The 16,556-nt window shown below is 50.4% G+C and overlaps 1 protein-coding gene across 1 annotated transcript; it reads right to left on the bottom strand.

Moving 5' to 3' along the window:
• Positions 1-2,713: 2,713 nt before the first annotated feature.
• rab3db (RAB3D, member RAS oncogene family, b) lies at positions 2,714-16,224 on the bottom strand (the record flags this gene model as incomplete). The annotated part of the gene is made up of 4 exons (XM_084439020.1): positions 2,714-2,901; positions 3,104-3,228; positions 11,347-11,465; positions 15,985-16,224. The coding sequence occupies 4 exons, from the start codon at positions 16,222-16,224 to the stop codon at positions 2,714-2,716; spliced, it is 672 nt and encodes a 223-aa protein (XP_084295146.1).
• Between the last annotated feature and the right edge of the window lie 332 nt (positions 16,225-16,556).

Below are 16,556 nucleotides of genomic sequence, written 5' to 3'. Positions count from 1 at the left end.
ACTTTATTTATATAGCACATTTAAAATCAACCGAAGTTGCACCAAAGTGCTTTACAGTATAAATAAAATAAAAACAGACAATACATACAAACAATACTGAATATAAAAGTGCACCATTTAAAACTACAGTCGTACCAGGGCCAGGGATGTATGGCTTAACTAGCCTCAGAAAGCCAGTGAAAACAGGTGAGTCTTAAGCTGTAATTTAAAAATGTCTATGGTCTGGGCAGACCCAATTTGTGGCAGCAGGCTGTTCCACATCTTCGAGGCAGCCACTGCAAAAGCTCGGTCGCCTTTAGTCCTTAGCCTAGACCTTGGGACATCCAATTTAAGCTCCTTTGATGTCCTCAGTGCTCTAGCTGGGGTGTGAACATGGAGAAGTTCAGCTAATGATGTCAAACAATGACAGTAACATGTCAAAGTGTCCTTGGGCACGACACTCAAATTGCTCCCAATGAGCAGCTGCCACCATTGGTGTGTGAATGTGTGTGTGAAAGTGTGAATGAGAGGCCATGGTAAAGAGCGTTGTCCGTTAAGGTAGAAAGGCGCTATATAGTGCAGTCCATTTACCATTTACTGTAGCTCTATAGGCTGTTTACATTTCAGTACATTTAGCCTACCCTAACCCGAGCATGGCAGTGGAAATTATTATTCTCAGGGTTTCTCTTTCGCAAGGAAGATATTCTTTATTTTCATATATATATTTCAATGTACAGTATACACCTTTCCTATATATTACATGGATACGCATTTCCTAACACACTTTTTCTATCTAATTCAGGGTCTAAAGTAGAAAAGAGAAACACAATATGGAGACACTACAGTACGATTTCCCCTCTGTTAACAATACTACATCTGGAGTGCAAGACAACACAATAACAAATCAATACCAACAAAGGACAGCATGAGTCACAGGAGTATACAGGAGTCTGGAGTACAGGAGTATGGCAGGGTTCTGCAGTATACAGTAGGAGTATGGGAGGGTTCTGCAGCATACAGTAGTAGTATGGGAGGGTTCTGCAGTATACAGGAGTATGGGAGGGTTCTGCAGCATACAGTAGTAGTATGGGAGGGTTCTGCAGTATACAGTAGGAGTATGGGAGGGTTCTGCAGTATACAGTAGGAGTATGGGAGGGTTCTGCTCTATACAGTAGGAGTATGGGAGGGTTCTGCAGTATACAGTAGGAGTATGGGAGGGTTCTGCAGTATACAGTAGTAGTATGGGAGGGTTCTGCGGTATACAGTAGGAGTATGGGAGGGTTCTGCGGTATACAGTAGTAGTATGGGAGGGTTCTGGAGCATACAGTAGGAGTATGGGAGGGTTCTGCAGCATACAGCAGTAGTATGGGAGGGTTCTGGTCCCACACCTGTAGTACTGTACATTACACACAGCTACACCCTCCCATGATGTCACCACAGGATAGACCTTTCCACCAGTGTGTGGTGCAGCTGGGCTGCTGCCTGTCTGTCTGGCTCCACACCCAGGGTTCCTCCAGAGAGAACCTGCCTCCACGCCAGCATCCTCCTCCTGGTTAGAGACCGCTCAGGTTGCCAGAGCAGAGCCAGGAACACGCCCAGACCAGCGCCAGGAACACGCCCAGACCAGCGCCAGGAACACGCCCAGACCAGCACCAGGAACACGCCCAGACCTGCGCCGTGCGCCGTACGGTAAAGAGACACTCAAGGCAGAAAAGGAGATACGATCAGCCGGCTACCGGCTTGCTGGGTGTCGGCGGTAAACAGTGCACACAGACGGGAGACATAAACAACCATCAGCCAGAGAGAGAGAGTAGTGGTCACGAGTGTCTTTCTGGGGGAGGTGTGTGTGTGTGTGTGTGGGTGGGTGGGGGGGGGGGGGGGGGTTGACCAGACACTCAGACAGCCAGCTCTGGTGGAGGGGAGAGCTTTGGCATGGCAGCATGAGGCTATCAGTGGACAGACGGGGCTCTGACGCTAACAGACGGCTAGTAGCCGTTGTGGAGGCGGTGATAGCGGCACAGTGGGGGGTGAGCAGAGTTCACGCGATACTCGGCATGTCATCCTTCGACTGTGTGATCACGGGACCGCTGCCAGGGTCAGAGGTGCTGCAAAAACTTCCTCCTAGAGATCCTGTCTGGAATGTAACTCTGGCGACATACAATATTGCTTTAATATTACAGGACGCTCTAGCTCTAACATTATTGGATGCTCTCGTATTACAGGATTCTCACTCTGGAACTGAAGCCCACTAGGGCCCGTCTGTCTGACCTGTGTGGAAAACGATTGTCGCCAGAATAGCTACAGTCAAGAGGACTTAGTGTTAAAGGCACAGAGAGAGAGAGAGAGAGAGAAGCAGCCAGGTCTCGTCCGAGGTGGGAGAGGGGACAGTCAGGATCCTACAAGGTTGGGGTTGCGTTGATCTTTGACATGGTGATTGAAACTATGTCATCATGACATATCTGACTCACAGATCAGCCTTTCTTCAAGCTGCTCGAACAAGCTTTAAGCTTTAACTGTGAAGACTTTATGATTTAAAGGCTTATCACAATAAATACTGTAAAAACCCAAACAAGGAGAGCAGGGGGAGGAGGGGAGTGGAGAAGGAGGGGTGCAGCAGAGGAGGGGGGGGCTGGGGTGAGGCTGGGGTGAGAGGCTTGTGGGTGAGGCTGGGGTGGGAAGGGGGGGGCGGAGAGAGAGAGAGAGAATGGGGGTGGGGTCACGGCGGTGTGTTTGTTTAGCAGGCACAGCCCCTCCCTCTTTCTGGGGGCGTGTCCTGCAGGCCGTTAGCCCTGTGATTGGACATCATGTTGGGGTCTCCGTCCATGCTCTCGTTCATCTTGTCACAGATGACGTCGACCAGCCGCTCAAACACCTGCTTCACGTTAACGTTGTCCTTAGCACTGGCCTCAAAGAACTGGAACCCTAGGGAGGGAGACAGAGAGAGAGAGGGAGGTAGGGAGAGAGAGAGAGAGAGGGAGAGAGAGAGAGAGAGGGAGGGAGAGAGAGATATACTATTAACAATAGAGAGTCTAGAAGAAGACAGTTTGAAAGTGTCTTTGTCAATGTGTGTGTGTGTGTGTGTGTGTGTGTGTGTGTGTGTGTGTGTGTGTGTGTGTTCTCTCACCGAGGTCCTCTGCCAGTCTCTGACTGTCCTCTGTAGGGACCAGCCTCTCATCCTCCAGGTCACACTTGTTCCCCACCAGGATGACCTGGGCGTTGTCCCACGAGTACGTCTTGATCTGGGTGGCCCTGGGAAGGAGGAGAGATCAGTCTGGGGGGAGGAGAGATCAGACTAGGGGAGAGGAGAAGAGATCAGTCTGTGGGGAGGAGGAGAGGAGGAGGAGAGATCAGTCTGGGGGGGAGGATGAGAGATCAGTCTGGTGGGGGGGGGGATCAGTATGGGGAGGAGGATGAGAGATCAGTCTGGGGAGGAGGAGGAGAGATCAGTCTGGTGGGGGGGGGGGGGGATCAGTATGGGGAGGAGGAGGAGAGATCAGTCTGGGGAGGAGGATGAGAGATCAGTCTGGGGAGGAGGAAAGATCAGTCTGGGGGGAGGAGGAGAGATCAGTCTGGTGGTCACTTCTCAACCTCCTTTAGTGACTGCTAGCAGTAATGCAAATAGAGTGTCACTCCGAGGCCCCTGCTACGGTCAGGGTTCTTCTCTTCTCTGTCCTGGTCCCACAGTGGTGGAATGAACTGCCCACCGTGTCAGGACAGCAGAGTCGATGCCCATCTTTCACTGCAGGCTTAAAACTCACCTCTTCAAGAAGTACTACCAGAATCCTCCCTCTTAAACACCTCAATCTGATCAATTGTTGTTGAGAATTGGGGGTTCAGGTGATGTCGCTACCATCCACACAATGAATGCACAGGAGTCGGAAGGGCTGTTCAGTTCCTTTAGTTCTTAATCTGTAGATTTCTCACATCATTGAATATGGATATGGATATGGTATTTCTTCACGAACGCATATTGATGTCTACAGGATTTCTTTGATCTTGCGAGGCACTGTATCTCGCGCGCATCTGACTGGGGTCCTAACTAGGTAAACCAGGTGTCCAGAGTGCGCCGGTAGTAAATGAAAATAATACTAGGGAATTTGTAACAGCCGCCCCCAGATTAGCTAAGCTAAGATGAAAGAAAAGAAAAGAAAATTCCCTATATAGGAGCTGTATATCAGTCCTCATCTGGAATGGCTGGCAGGGGGATGAGGCGGGCCACTGGACGTAAGTAGGTACGGTCTTTCACTTTCACTTCTGCAGACCTGATGTGACCATACGTACTCGGAACCAGCTTCACCACTTTTCCAACAGGCCAGTGAGCACGTGGCAGCTGTTGGTCCACTATCATGACCACTGTGCCCTGGGTCAAGTCCTTGGTGGGTCGCTGCCACTTCTGACGTGCTTGAAGGTTGGGAAGATAGTGGCGGAGGAATTGAGCCCAGAAGTGGTCTACCATGGTTTGACTGTGGCGCCATCGCCTATTGGAAAGTCGATCTGGAAGGTAGGCTACCTGGGGCAAAGAGGCGTCCCGCCGCCCCATGAGTAGCATGTTGGGTGTCACTGGGTCCGGATCCGCGATGTCCGATGAGACGTATCGTAAGGGCTTGGAATTCAGGATGCCTTCGACTTCTATTAAGACTGTGAGCAATACATCCCCAGACACAGACTGGGTTCCAATGACGACTTGCAAGCCTGTTTTCACCGATCGGATTTCCCGCTCCCAAGCACCACTGAAGTGTGGTGCATTGGGGGGATTGAACTTGAATGTGATCTGATGACCTGCTAGGCGCTCCTTCAAGTCTGGCTCCAGAGCAGTGAATGCCTCCTTCAGTTCCCTCTCGGCACCGCAGAAATTTGTTCCGTTATCTGACAGAATCTCTGACGGCGTTCCTCTCCGGGCAATGAACCGGCGTAGGGACAGGAGGAATGCATCGGCATCCAGACTGTTGAGTAGGTCCAAGTGAATGCAGCGGGTGGTGAGAAATGGACTGAAGCAGTCCACACCAGTGGAGAAGAATGGGGGCTGGAACAACCGCAGACGGGCTGGAGGTAGGTCTGCCATAATCGGGATAATAGGCTTTTCCCTCCATTTCCGGCATCCCACGCAGCTCCCTTGGTGTGATCGGATGGCCTGTCTCCCCCGTAAGACCCAGTACCGGCGGCGAAGTTCGGCAAAGACACGGTCTGGTCCAGGATGAAGGAGACGCTCATCGAAGTCCCTAATCAGAAGCTTGGTGACGGCATGGGATGAGTCCAGGACGATGGGGTGGATGTCAGATGAGCTTGGGCCTTCCATCCGTCGTAGTCGACCTCCCACGCGCATCAGTCCTGAAGCCTGATCAAGTTCTGGTGCAAGGGTGATGAGACGGCTGCTGGATGACACTGACCCTGTGGCTTTGAGGGCCTTGATCTCATCTGGGAAGCAGTCCTGTTGACAGCTTCTCAGGATAAGAGCCTCTGCTTCCTGGTAATCTGGTGTGTGAAGACTTGGGTCTGCGGCTGCCGCCCCGTGAAGAGACTGGTACGTTGCTTCCACCAGTGCTTTCCAGGAGGTGAATAGGCTGACATTAGGTAGGTATTGGTTCTGAGTCATGGAGAGGCCACAGAAGACTGGTTTCTTTACCTCTGCCGGGTCCTCCACTTTCTCCAGGGAAGGGACTGCTGGCCATTGATCTGACGGTAGTCGAAGGAATGGTGGGCCGTTACTCCAGCGGCTGGGCTTGGACAGATCAGCCAATGTCTTCCCCCTGGTAAGATCATCAGCAGGGTTATTCAGGGTGTCCACATACCTCCAGGCCTGGAGACTGGTCATTTCCTGAATCTCTGCGATCCTGGTCCCGACAAACACCTTGTATCTGCATGACTCAGAATGCAGCCATGTCAGGACTGTGGTAGAGTCAGACCAAAGGGTGGTTTGAGTGATGTTCAGAGTGAGCTCTTTCTGAAGGAGTACGGCCAGCTGAGCTCCTGTCAGCACTGCACAGAGTTCTAGGCGTGGCATGGACAGCTGGCGTTTCCGGGCCACTCTGGATCTGGCCATGACAAAGGAGGTGTGAGCTGCCCCATCTTTGGTAGTAGCAAGGTAGGCCACTGAGCCGTACACTTGTTCAGAGGCATCACAGAAGATGTGGAGGTGGTATTCGGCAGCTTCAGTGTTGACCTCTGTAGGGGTGTAGCATCGTGGTAATGTGATGTTGGTTAGATCAGGCAGCTCTGTCTCCCATGCATTCCACGCTTCAAGGAGGTCAGTCGATAGATTCGGGTCGTCCCAGCTTCTCTTCTTGGCCCAGAGCTTCTGAACCAGCACCTTAGCCCGAGTGGTGAAAGGGACGATGAAGCCCAACGGGTCATACTGACTTGCCAGGACTTTATATATGTTCCTCATAGTTGGAGGGCCAGTCTCCATGGGCCGGTGCCTGTATCTGAGCATGTCCGTTGGGTAGTGCCACCGAAGGCCCAAAGCTGGCTCCTGAGGGTCAGTGTGGTCCTGTGCAAGCCAGAGCTCAGTGCTCTCTGAGCGTGCTGTTGCAGGCAGATGTTCGATGATGGAGGGGTGGTTGCTGGCCCACTGCCTAATCTCAAACCCTCCAGAGGCTAGAAGTGAGTGCATTTTGTCTATCAGAAGCTTAGCAGACTGGCCTGTCGGTAAACTCTGCAGGCAGTTGTCTATGTAGAAGCATTGGTCAAGCGACTGCAGCACCTCCTCGTTGCCCTGTTGATGGTCCCGCACATGCTTTTGTAAGGCGAATGTTGCACAACAAGGACTGCAAGTTGTGCCGAAACATCTGGTTGCTCACCTCTCCGCATGCTTCTCCAGAGGAACCTCAGCAAGGGCCGATCTTCTGGCAGTAGCCGGACCTGATGGAACATGGCCCGAATGTCCCCGCTAATGGCAACTGGATGTTGGCGGAATCGAAGAAGAACCAACCAACCCAACCAATGAAGAACTAAGGGTAGGCCCTGGGAGAAGCTGCTCATTCAGAGAGAGACCTTGGTAAGAGAAGGAACAATTGAAGACCAGCCGGTCCTTACCGTTATGATGTACAAGGTGGTGTGGTATGAACCACGATTCGTCTGACTGGTCTACAGCTTTCTGATTGAGCTTGATGACACATCCTGCTTCAACGAGCTTCTGGATCTCACCGTGGTATACCTTTGCTCGATCAGGATGCATAGCCAAGCGCTTCTCTGTGCTCTTGAGGTTCGGCAGCATGGCCTCCTTTGTGGCCTTGAGGCGGGGTGCATTCGGTCTGCGGAGTAAAGGAGTTGCGTAGCGTAAGGTATCTCCAACACTCACCCGTTCTGTCTTGGTCTCCAAGATGTCTATGGCTTCGGTGTCCTGACGGGACCGAGTGACAAGCTTCTCGTTTCGGTATGGCAGCACATCCAGTTGCCATAGTCGTTCCACCTGTTGGTAGATGTCACTGGGTGTCGGGCCAAGGGTCATCAGGTAGCATTGCGATGTTGACACCCGGTGAGGCAACAGTCCATCTGGTCCCTGAAGGGCCCAACCGAGCTGGGTATGCACAGCCGCTGGTCCACCTGCATGGCTGAGTCTGACTGGCTCTGTTGCGGTGATCAGACTTGTGTAGTCTGAGCCGATCAGGATGAGTGGACTAGCTCTTTTGAAGGGTATCAGTGGAATCCCTCTCAGATGGCGATAGCGCCTTTGCAACGCCTCCACTGGGTATGACTGCTCAGCAAGAGCCAGGCGGGTTGCTGTGAATGCTCCTTGAATGATATGGCGCTCATCTGGTCTGGTGATGGCGGATCGTCCTTAAGGCCAATGACTCTTCCCTTCCTTGCAATTCGAGATGCTGGGCTGCAGCAGACAAGAGGATAGTCCGCTCCGCACCATCGTCCAGGATGGCATATGTTTTGAGTGATCTTCTGCCATTGTGTAGCAGCACCGGTACAATCTTCAGGTAAACTCGACCTGTTGGGTTGGAGTTGGTGAGGTAGACCATGTCAGATGATGCGGTGTGTAGGATGTTGGGGCCCTGTTGAGCGACCCTATGAAGAACCTGAAGATGCACCTCGCTGCAGTCTCCACAAGGTTTCTTCAGTGTACACGCTTGATAGTTGTGATTGGTGCGTCCACATTTCCAGCAGCGCTTCCCATCCTTTATCCACCTGGCTATTTGCTCGGGCAGGCACTTGACGATCTCTGGACACTGTGACAAATAATGTTCTCCACTGCGGCAGTAGATACAGAGACGTTTGAAGGTCCTTTTGTCCTTCGGTTTCTGAGAGGGATCACTTGCCTTTGGTTGCTCTGCATGGTCTTTGAGCTGTTCTGCACCATGGTAGACAGTTGTGGACTGACGTCTTGCGTTAGTAGCAGATCGATAGTCTTTCTGTGAGCCTTGCGGTCTCTCTGTGTGGTAGCGTTGGGCCATCTTGGAGGACAGGCGCTGAGTCTCTGCTTTTGCCTTTAGCCATTCTGACAGGTCTCTGAGGTTGTAGGGGTTAAGGTAGTTGGTTTTGAGTCTACCTTGGCGCTGCAGATGTTCAACAAAGCTGTCCCTGTAGTGCTGCGGAAGCTTACCGAGCAGCCGGTCCACATGACCTGTACAGGTCAGTTCCATGCCTTGGGGGCCCTCGAGGGAGGTCAGCATACCTACCAGGAGATCGATGCTTAGGGCAAAGTTCTGGAAGGCCTTTGAATCACCGGCTCTGACATTTGGCATATTTAAGATAGTGGCTATTTCACTCTGAGCCAGCTGATGTGGTTGGCCGTATTGCCTCTGCAACGCCTGCATGGCTTCGGTGTATGGCTCGGGATAATGGCGGCAGGCCTGTGCTATGAGTCGGGCTTCGTCCAGACGCAAGTGCTCCATCAGCACTCTGTATTTGTAGTGCTCAGAAAGTTCAGTGTGTGGGTTTAGAAGACTGTCCAAAGCCATTTTCAAATCTGCAAATTCTCGCTCACTGTCAGTCACCAAGTCGGGGAGTGCTGGCACAGGCACTGGCTGAACACGTGACAGGGCCATGAGCTGTTGATAGTCCAGCATGGTGGCTGCAGATGGCAGGGACTGGTAACGTGTCGTTTCAGGCTCTGCAGGAGGCTGGTACTGCAGAGTGGATAATGGTTGAGGGTGTGCGTCCCGCAAGGTGTGATACACTGGCGGAATGGGTGCTGCCATGCTAGGCTGTTGTATGTGGTGCATGGTGGGTGCAGGTAGAACCTGGTATGCCGGCGGTGCTGGGGTTGCTGACTGTAGCTGCCGATATTCCGGTTGCTGCTGATAAGCTGGCAGCGCAGAAACCGCTGGCAGGTGCTGCTGGTAGGCTGACGGTGGTGAGACCGCTGGCAGGTGCTGCTGGTAGGCTGATGGCGGTGAGACCGCTGGCAGGTGCTGCTGGTAGGCTGATGGCGGTGAGACCGCTGGCAGGTGCTGCTGGTAGGCTGATGGCGGTGAGACCGCTGGCAGGTGCTGCTGGTATGCTGGTTGATGCGCTGAGGCTACTGGTCGATGCAGCTGATAGGCTGGCTGCTTCTGTGCCACTGGTAGATGCGCTGAGACTACTGGTCAATGCAGCTGGTATGCTGGCTGCACTGAGCTAACCGGCAAGTGCTGCTGGTATGCTGGTTGATGCGCTGAGGCTACTGGTCGATGCAGCTGATAGGCTGGCTGCACTGAGCTAACCGGCAAGTGCTGCTGGTATACTGATTGTGCTGGGGGTATATGCACTGCAGGCAATATCTGATATGCTGGGAACACAGCACTGACAGTTGGTGGCTGGTATGAATTCCTGGGCACAGGGGGTGGAGGTTGGTAGGCTGCTGATGTGATTGGGAGAGTAGAAGGCCTTGTGCTTAGGATTGAGGATGGCAGTGCTGTGGTGAGGTTGCAACTATGCTGATCGACCGTTCTGGTCACCGGTGTTTGCAACGGTTGGTGCGTATCCACAAATAGAGCATAGGTGGAGAACTGGCTGGCAGGTTGAGATGTGACGGGAGTCATCCCTGCAGCGGTCAGCGACAGATGTACCTGAGTGACACTCCTGTATGTAGTATCGATGAAAGGGGCTTGCACCACCCTTGGTGTGGCGGTAGTACAGGTGACTGAAGTTTTCCGTCTGACCACTGGAAGTGAGTGATAAGGGCTGTTATGACTTGTCAGCTCATCCTGATATTGCTGGTCGTGGAGGGGAGTAATAGCCCCGCTAACTTGGGATTCGCACTCTGAGTCATCCAACTCCTCTTCATCTTGTGTGCTGGCAGGTGAGTTGTAGTCAGCATGAAGCCCCAATGTGTTGTCCATGTGGTAAGTGAGACTTGTGACTTCTGTCTGGGAGCTAACTCTGTCTGTACCGTGACTCAGGGGGTCCTGTCCATACTGCTGCACCATTGGAGACCCAAACATAGCTGAATACTGGTCCACAGTCGGGGCAGGCTCGGCTTGCCCACTGGGAAACCACATCTGTGCTGTGCTAAGAGTCTGAGTGTCCCTCTGCACTCTCTGTTGAATGACGGGAGGGACTGTAGGTGGCAGTAGTGACTGAGGAAGATCCACCTGATAAGGTAGCAGATGGGATGGGATCTGACGTATCCGTCTTGCTTCTCTCTCATGTGACATTTGCAGTGGTGGGTGGAGCTATCCGGCTCGAAGGACCATTGTTGAGAATTGGGGGTTCAGGTGATGTCGCTACCATCCACACAATGAATGCACAGGAGTCGGAAGGGCCGTTCAGTTCCTTTAGTTCTTAATCTGTAGATTTCTCACATCATTGAATATGGATATGGATATGGTATTTCTTCACGAACGCATATTGATGTCTACAGGATTTCTTTGATCTTGCGAGGCGCTGTATCTCGCGCGCATCTGACTGGGGTCCTAACTAGGTAAACCAGGTGTCCAGAGTGCGCCGGTAGTAAATGAAAATAATACTAGGGAATTTGTAACAACTGTTAAATGGCCGATATGGGAATGGACCAAATTGAAAGGTAGTTCAACTTTGCGAGTGACAAGCTTCTTCCACTGAAATAGAGGGGGGTAACTATTTGGGATCTATCTGTTCCAAATGACATTTATTTTGTGATGATGTGATCTCTGATCTCTTTCTCTCTCTCTCTGTCTTTCTCCCTCTCCGTCTCCCCCTCCCTCTCTCTTTCTGTCTGTCTCTCTCCCTCCCTTTCTCTCTGTCTTTCTGTCTCTCTCTCTCTCCCTCTCTTTCTTTCTGTCTGTCTGTCTCTCTCTTTCTCTGACAGTCTGTCTGTCTGTCTGTCTGTCTGTCTGTCTGTCTGTCTGTCTGTCTGTCTGTCTGTCTGTCTGTCTGTCTGTCTGTCTGTCTCTGTCTCTGTCTCTGTCTCTGTCTCTGTCTCTGTCTCTCTCTGTCTGTCTCCCTCCCTCCCAGACTCACCAGTCCTGCACGGCACTGAAGGAATCCTGGTTGGTGATGTCATACATGAGCAGGAAGCCCATGGCTCCTCTGTAATAAGCTGTGGTGATGGTCCGGTAACGTTCCTGTCCTGCTGTGTCCTGGAGGTTCACGCACCAAACACACCAAACACACACACACACACACGCACACTTTAGTTGTGTCATATTATGTTTACATCATAATGCCAAGGTTTGTGAACATTTAGTTGTGCCAGAAGAGGGCAGTATTGACCAGACTACAGCCTGTCCTCACTCCTATAGCCCTCCGCAGAACAGGGTTTTAACAAGGGCTGTGACTACACCAGCGACCAACTGACTATGTAAATGATCCAGAAATTATAAAAAGGTCATATAAATGTCCTGATAATAAGACATTATCACAGATAACACACACATATATATATATATATATATCCCTCTGAAACCTTGCTAGAGCCTCTCTCAACCTCATACATTCAAATGTCAGTTGATACGTAATCACAGAATGTCAGTTGATTTGACCACACAACAGACGGCATCTAGAGATGACGTCCATCAAAATAACTTCCTTCCTTCCTGCTAATTTTCAACAATTTAATATAAGTCTTTGGGGTCCCCAAAACATGTCTGAGTATTTTTGCTGAACGTGACGTAGAGTGACACGGGAGATTTGAATGGCTTGCAGGGACCGACTTTTTTTTTACCACAACAAAATGACTGGGTTGTTTCACTTCATACCTTCTGTGTTAGAAGGCCCATCAGAGACTCAAATGTCCATGCAAAAACAATGAAAAAGTTAGTTTTGCAAACGTGGACACTGATGCTGCCAAAACTGATGGAAAGACACCCACACACACGCGCACACACACAGTCCAGCAGGTGAGGGAGGGGATAGAGTTGTCCCCTCTGGCGGTCAATGTTGCCTCGTAGGTCTGGTCTGGTCTGGTCTGTGCTAGCAGGAAGGTTAGTAGGTCTGGAGTGTGTGTGTGTGTGTGTGTGTTTGTCCTCTGGCGGTCGCCTGGTAACCTGGCCTGCTCCCTCATTAGCATACAAGACGTTTCATCAGACCGCTGATAGGGAGGGGGCGGGGCGGAGGTTGCCCTGGCAACCGAGGGGTCATTCTGAGGTTTATGAATGTTCCATTATGGTGATGCAGTCTGCCTCTCTGCTCTCTAAACAACAATACCCATAGCTGCTAGGGCAACAGGCAGGGAAAAGAGATGAGTACTGTATAAGTGTGTGTGTATAAGTGTGTGTGTGTGTGTGTGTGTGTGGGTCTGCTCAGTGACTTTTGGCCAGAGCGAGAGCATCTGTTGCAACTCAAAGATCTTTATCCCTGCGTTAGCGTGATACAAAGACAGCAGATGCATGCTTCTTATCTGATGAACACAGACCTAATCAAATATTTGTCAGAGCGATGTGGTTTTGTGTTAGCGCTAACCAAACAGGCTGCTCCTCTGGGCTCCTATAAACATGTATACCTGCAAATAGACCACACACGCACGCGCACACACACACAAACACACACACACCAGCTCCTCCTGTCTGGAACATGTGCAGCAGGGGGGCAGGCAGGGCTCTGAGGCGCTGACGTCATGAAGACGCATGCATCACCTGCCGCCCACACACAGCAGCAGCAACACACACACACGGACACACTGACACATTTGACCCAGAAGTTCTCAGAGACCAAGTGTGTGTGTTTGTGTGTGTGTGTGTGTGTGTGTGTGACACAGTGCCATTTGCTAATTCAGAACAAAAACATGTTTTGATGTTGTCACCCAAAGGCAGGCTGGCAGCTGACACGATGGGATATGATCACTCACACACACACACACACACACACACACACACACACACACACACACACACACACACACACACACACACACACACACACACACACACACACACACACACACACACACACACACACACAGGCAGGTGTTGTGGATTAATGCCCCCCCCCCACAGAGTTAACCATTAACCATTAATTTAGCTTCGTACTGGTGCTCTGAGTAAAGGCTCTCAGGATGGACACGCCTGCTTCCCCCCCCCCCCCCCCCCGACTGCACAGAGACGGCCTGGCAGGGACACTGAGGAGGAGACTGCATTGAACAGACTCTGTAGTTCAGCGTTGATACTGGTCCCGCTGCTACTACCAGCACCACTGAACACAGTCGGATGTGTCTGTGCTGGACAAGAGGGTTAGTACGTCTAGTCTGGTCTGGTCTGATCAAATCAAACTTTATTTTTATAGCGCATTTCATACACAGAGGCAACACAATGTGCTTTTCAGAGAACAGTGGGTGGATGGACACAGATCCTATCATGACATTTTCCAGAGGGAAGGAAAAAAAAAACAGTTCACCCAGGGGCCGAATAAGTGAGCTGTAAAAATTCTTCTGTAACCTCTCAACGAGATGATCGAGCAAGCGCCTGGAAAACATTTAAGTCTATTGGCTAAGAACATTTACAGAGCAATAAACATGGGCTAAATACTTCAGGAGATAGTCACGTCTATCAGTAGAGAAGATAAATAGTTACAGAAATGTTGCCTACATGGTAGGCCATTATGTATTAACTATCCCTGTAGTCCATAATAGAATATTTAAGTGTATCACATAATAAGCACTTGGCAGACAGGCTCCTTAAGAATATAGAGTAAACTAGGTATAGTGGCTAAGCAGAAGTGGGGAGACAGAAAGCAAAGAGCCAAGAATAAAACATCTGGTCTGTGCTGGTCAAGATGGTTAGTAGGTCTGGTCTGGTGTGTGTGTGTGTGTGTGTGTGTGTGTGTGTGTGTGCTTTGGTGTGGACACCTGGATGCACAGCTTCTGATTCATCTAGATATATAATAGGCTGTTTGTCCATGTGATCATATGTTTAAACAGTCTTTATTGTGGATGGAGGTATGACCTGGGTGAGATCCGGGACTGTTAGCCCAAGACTGCCTACAGCAGATCTATATCCACCCTGTCTGATCCATAGACATGGATATACAGACCTATATCCACCCTGTCTGATCCATAGACATGGATATACAGACCTATATCCACCCTGTCTGATCCATAGACATGGATATACAGACCTATATCCACCCTGTCTGATCCATAGACATGGATATACAGACCTATATCCACCCTGTCTGATCCATAGACATGGATATACAGACCTATATCCACACTGTCTGATCCATAGACATGGATATGCAGATCTATATCCACTCTCTCTGATCCATAGACATGGAGATCTGTATCCACCCTGTCTGATCCATATGATCTACAGATCTATATCCACCCTGTCTGATCCATAGACATAGATATACAGATCTAGATCCACTCTGTCTGATCTATAGACATGGAGATCTGGATCCACCCTGTCGGATCCATATGATATACAGATCTATATCCACCATGTCTGATCCATAGACATAGATATACAGATCTATATCCATCCTGTCTGATCCATATGATATACAGACCTATATCCACCCCGTCTGATCCATAGACATAGATCTGTATCATCATCATCATCAAGTTGTCCACAGATGGGCCTCCCATCAGTTATCCCAGTCCTCTATACACCTGGTGACCTCATGGGTGGTTTTGACTCCCGCATCCATCTTGATTATGTCCACAAATGTTTTAGTAGGACATCCTCGTGACATGTGTCTGCGCCATGGAGATGGCTCCATCCACCCTGTCTGATTCATATGATATACAGATCTATATCCACCCTGTCTGATCCATATGATATACTGTACAGATCTATATCCACCCTGTCAGATCCATAGACATAGAGATTTGTATCCACGCTGTCTGATCCATATGATATACAGATCTATATTCACCCGACGTGGATAAAGAAGAGTGATTAAACTGAAGAGTATGAGTCTCAGAGTCTTGTAATTAAAGAGTCATTTAAACCACTGAAAACCACCTGTAAACGGTCAGAGATGGGTTAGGGTGAGTCTGGTCAGAGATGGGTTAGGGTGAGTCTGGTCAGAGATGGGTTAGGGTGAGTCCAGGCAGAGATGGGTTAGGGTGAGTCCAGGCAGAGATGGGTTAGGGTGAGTCTGGTCAGAGATGGGTTAGGGTGAGTCTGGTTAGAAATGGGTTAGGGTGAGTCCAGGCAGAGATGGGTTAGGGTGAGTCCGGTAAGAGATGGGTTAGGGTGAGTCCAGGCAGAGATGGGTTAGGGTGAGTCTGGTCAGAGATGGGTTAGGGCGAGTCTGGTCAGAGATGGGTTAGGGCGAGTCTGGTCAGAGATGGGTTAGGGTGAGTCCAGGCAGAGATGGGTTAGGGTGAGTCTGGTCAGAGATGGGTTAGGGTGAGTCTGGTTAGAAATGGGTTAGGGTGAGTCCAGGCAGAGATGGGTTAGGGTGAGTCCGGTAAGAGATGGGTTAGGGTGAGTCCAGGCAGAGATGGGTTAGGGTGAATCCGGGCAGAGATGGGTTATGGTGAGTCTGGTCAGAGATGGGTTAGGGTGAGTCTGATCAGAGATGGATTAGGGTGAGTCTGGTCAGAGATGGGTTAGGGTGAGTCTGGTCAGAGATGGGTTAGGGTGAGTCTGGTCAGAGATGGGTTAGGGTGAGTCTGATCAGAGATGGGTTAGGGTGAGTCTGGTCTAAACTCACCCAGATCTGCAGCTTGATCCTCTTGTTGTTGCGGAAGACGGTCTTGACCTTGAAGTCGATGCCGACGGTGCTGACGAAGGCGGAGGTGAAGGAGTCGTCTGCATAGCGGAACAGGAAGCTGGTCTTCCCCACGCTGCTGTTGCCGATGATCAGCAGCTTAAACATGTAGTCAAAGTTCTGGTCAGCCGCGTCCTTCTGGGCTGGCTGCTGTTGTAACTTCGACTCGCTCACTGTCGCCATCTAGAGGAGAGGAGGGAATGTCATGTGAAATAAGATGAGAAGATGAATTTTAATAGGGAGGGGAGTGTTGGGAATAATCTGAAAGGTTGGTAGCAAAATGTATAATGAGGAATAATAATAAGTAAGTGATAAGTAGCAGTAACTTCTGCAGACTTTGCCTAAGGGAATTACCCACAGTTCATATCGTTGTGACGTGAAACACGGGTTACCTGAAGAACGACCAATAAACAAGCACGGACAGATCAACCAACCCTAACGTTCATGTTACAAAACAAAATATGTTTTCATGTTTTCAACTGGACTTGCTTATCTGCACAAGTAGCCTTATTATT

Source organism: Borostomias antarcticus (assembly GCF_949987555.1).
Source record: "Borostomias antarcticus genome assembly, chromosome: 5".
Taxonomy (NCBI): Eukaryota; Metazoa; Chordata; class Actinopteri; order Stomiiformes; family Stomiidae; genus Borostomias; species Borostomias antarcticus.
Note: the sequence above shows the minus strand (reverse complement) of the source record. Positions and strands in the feature narration are given on the sequence as shown.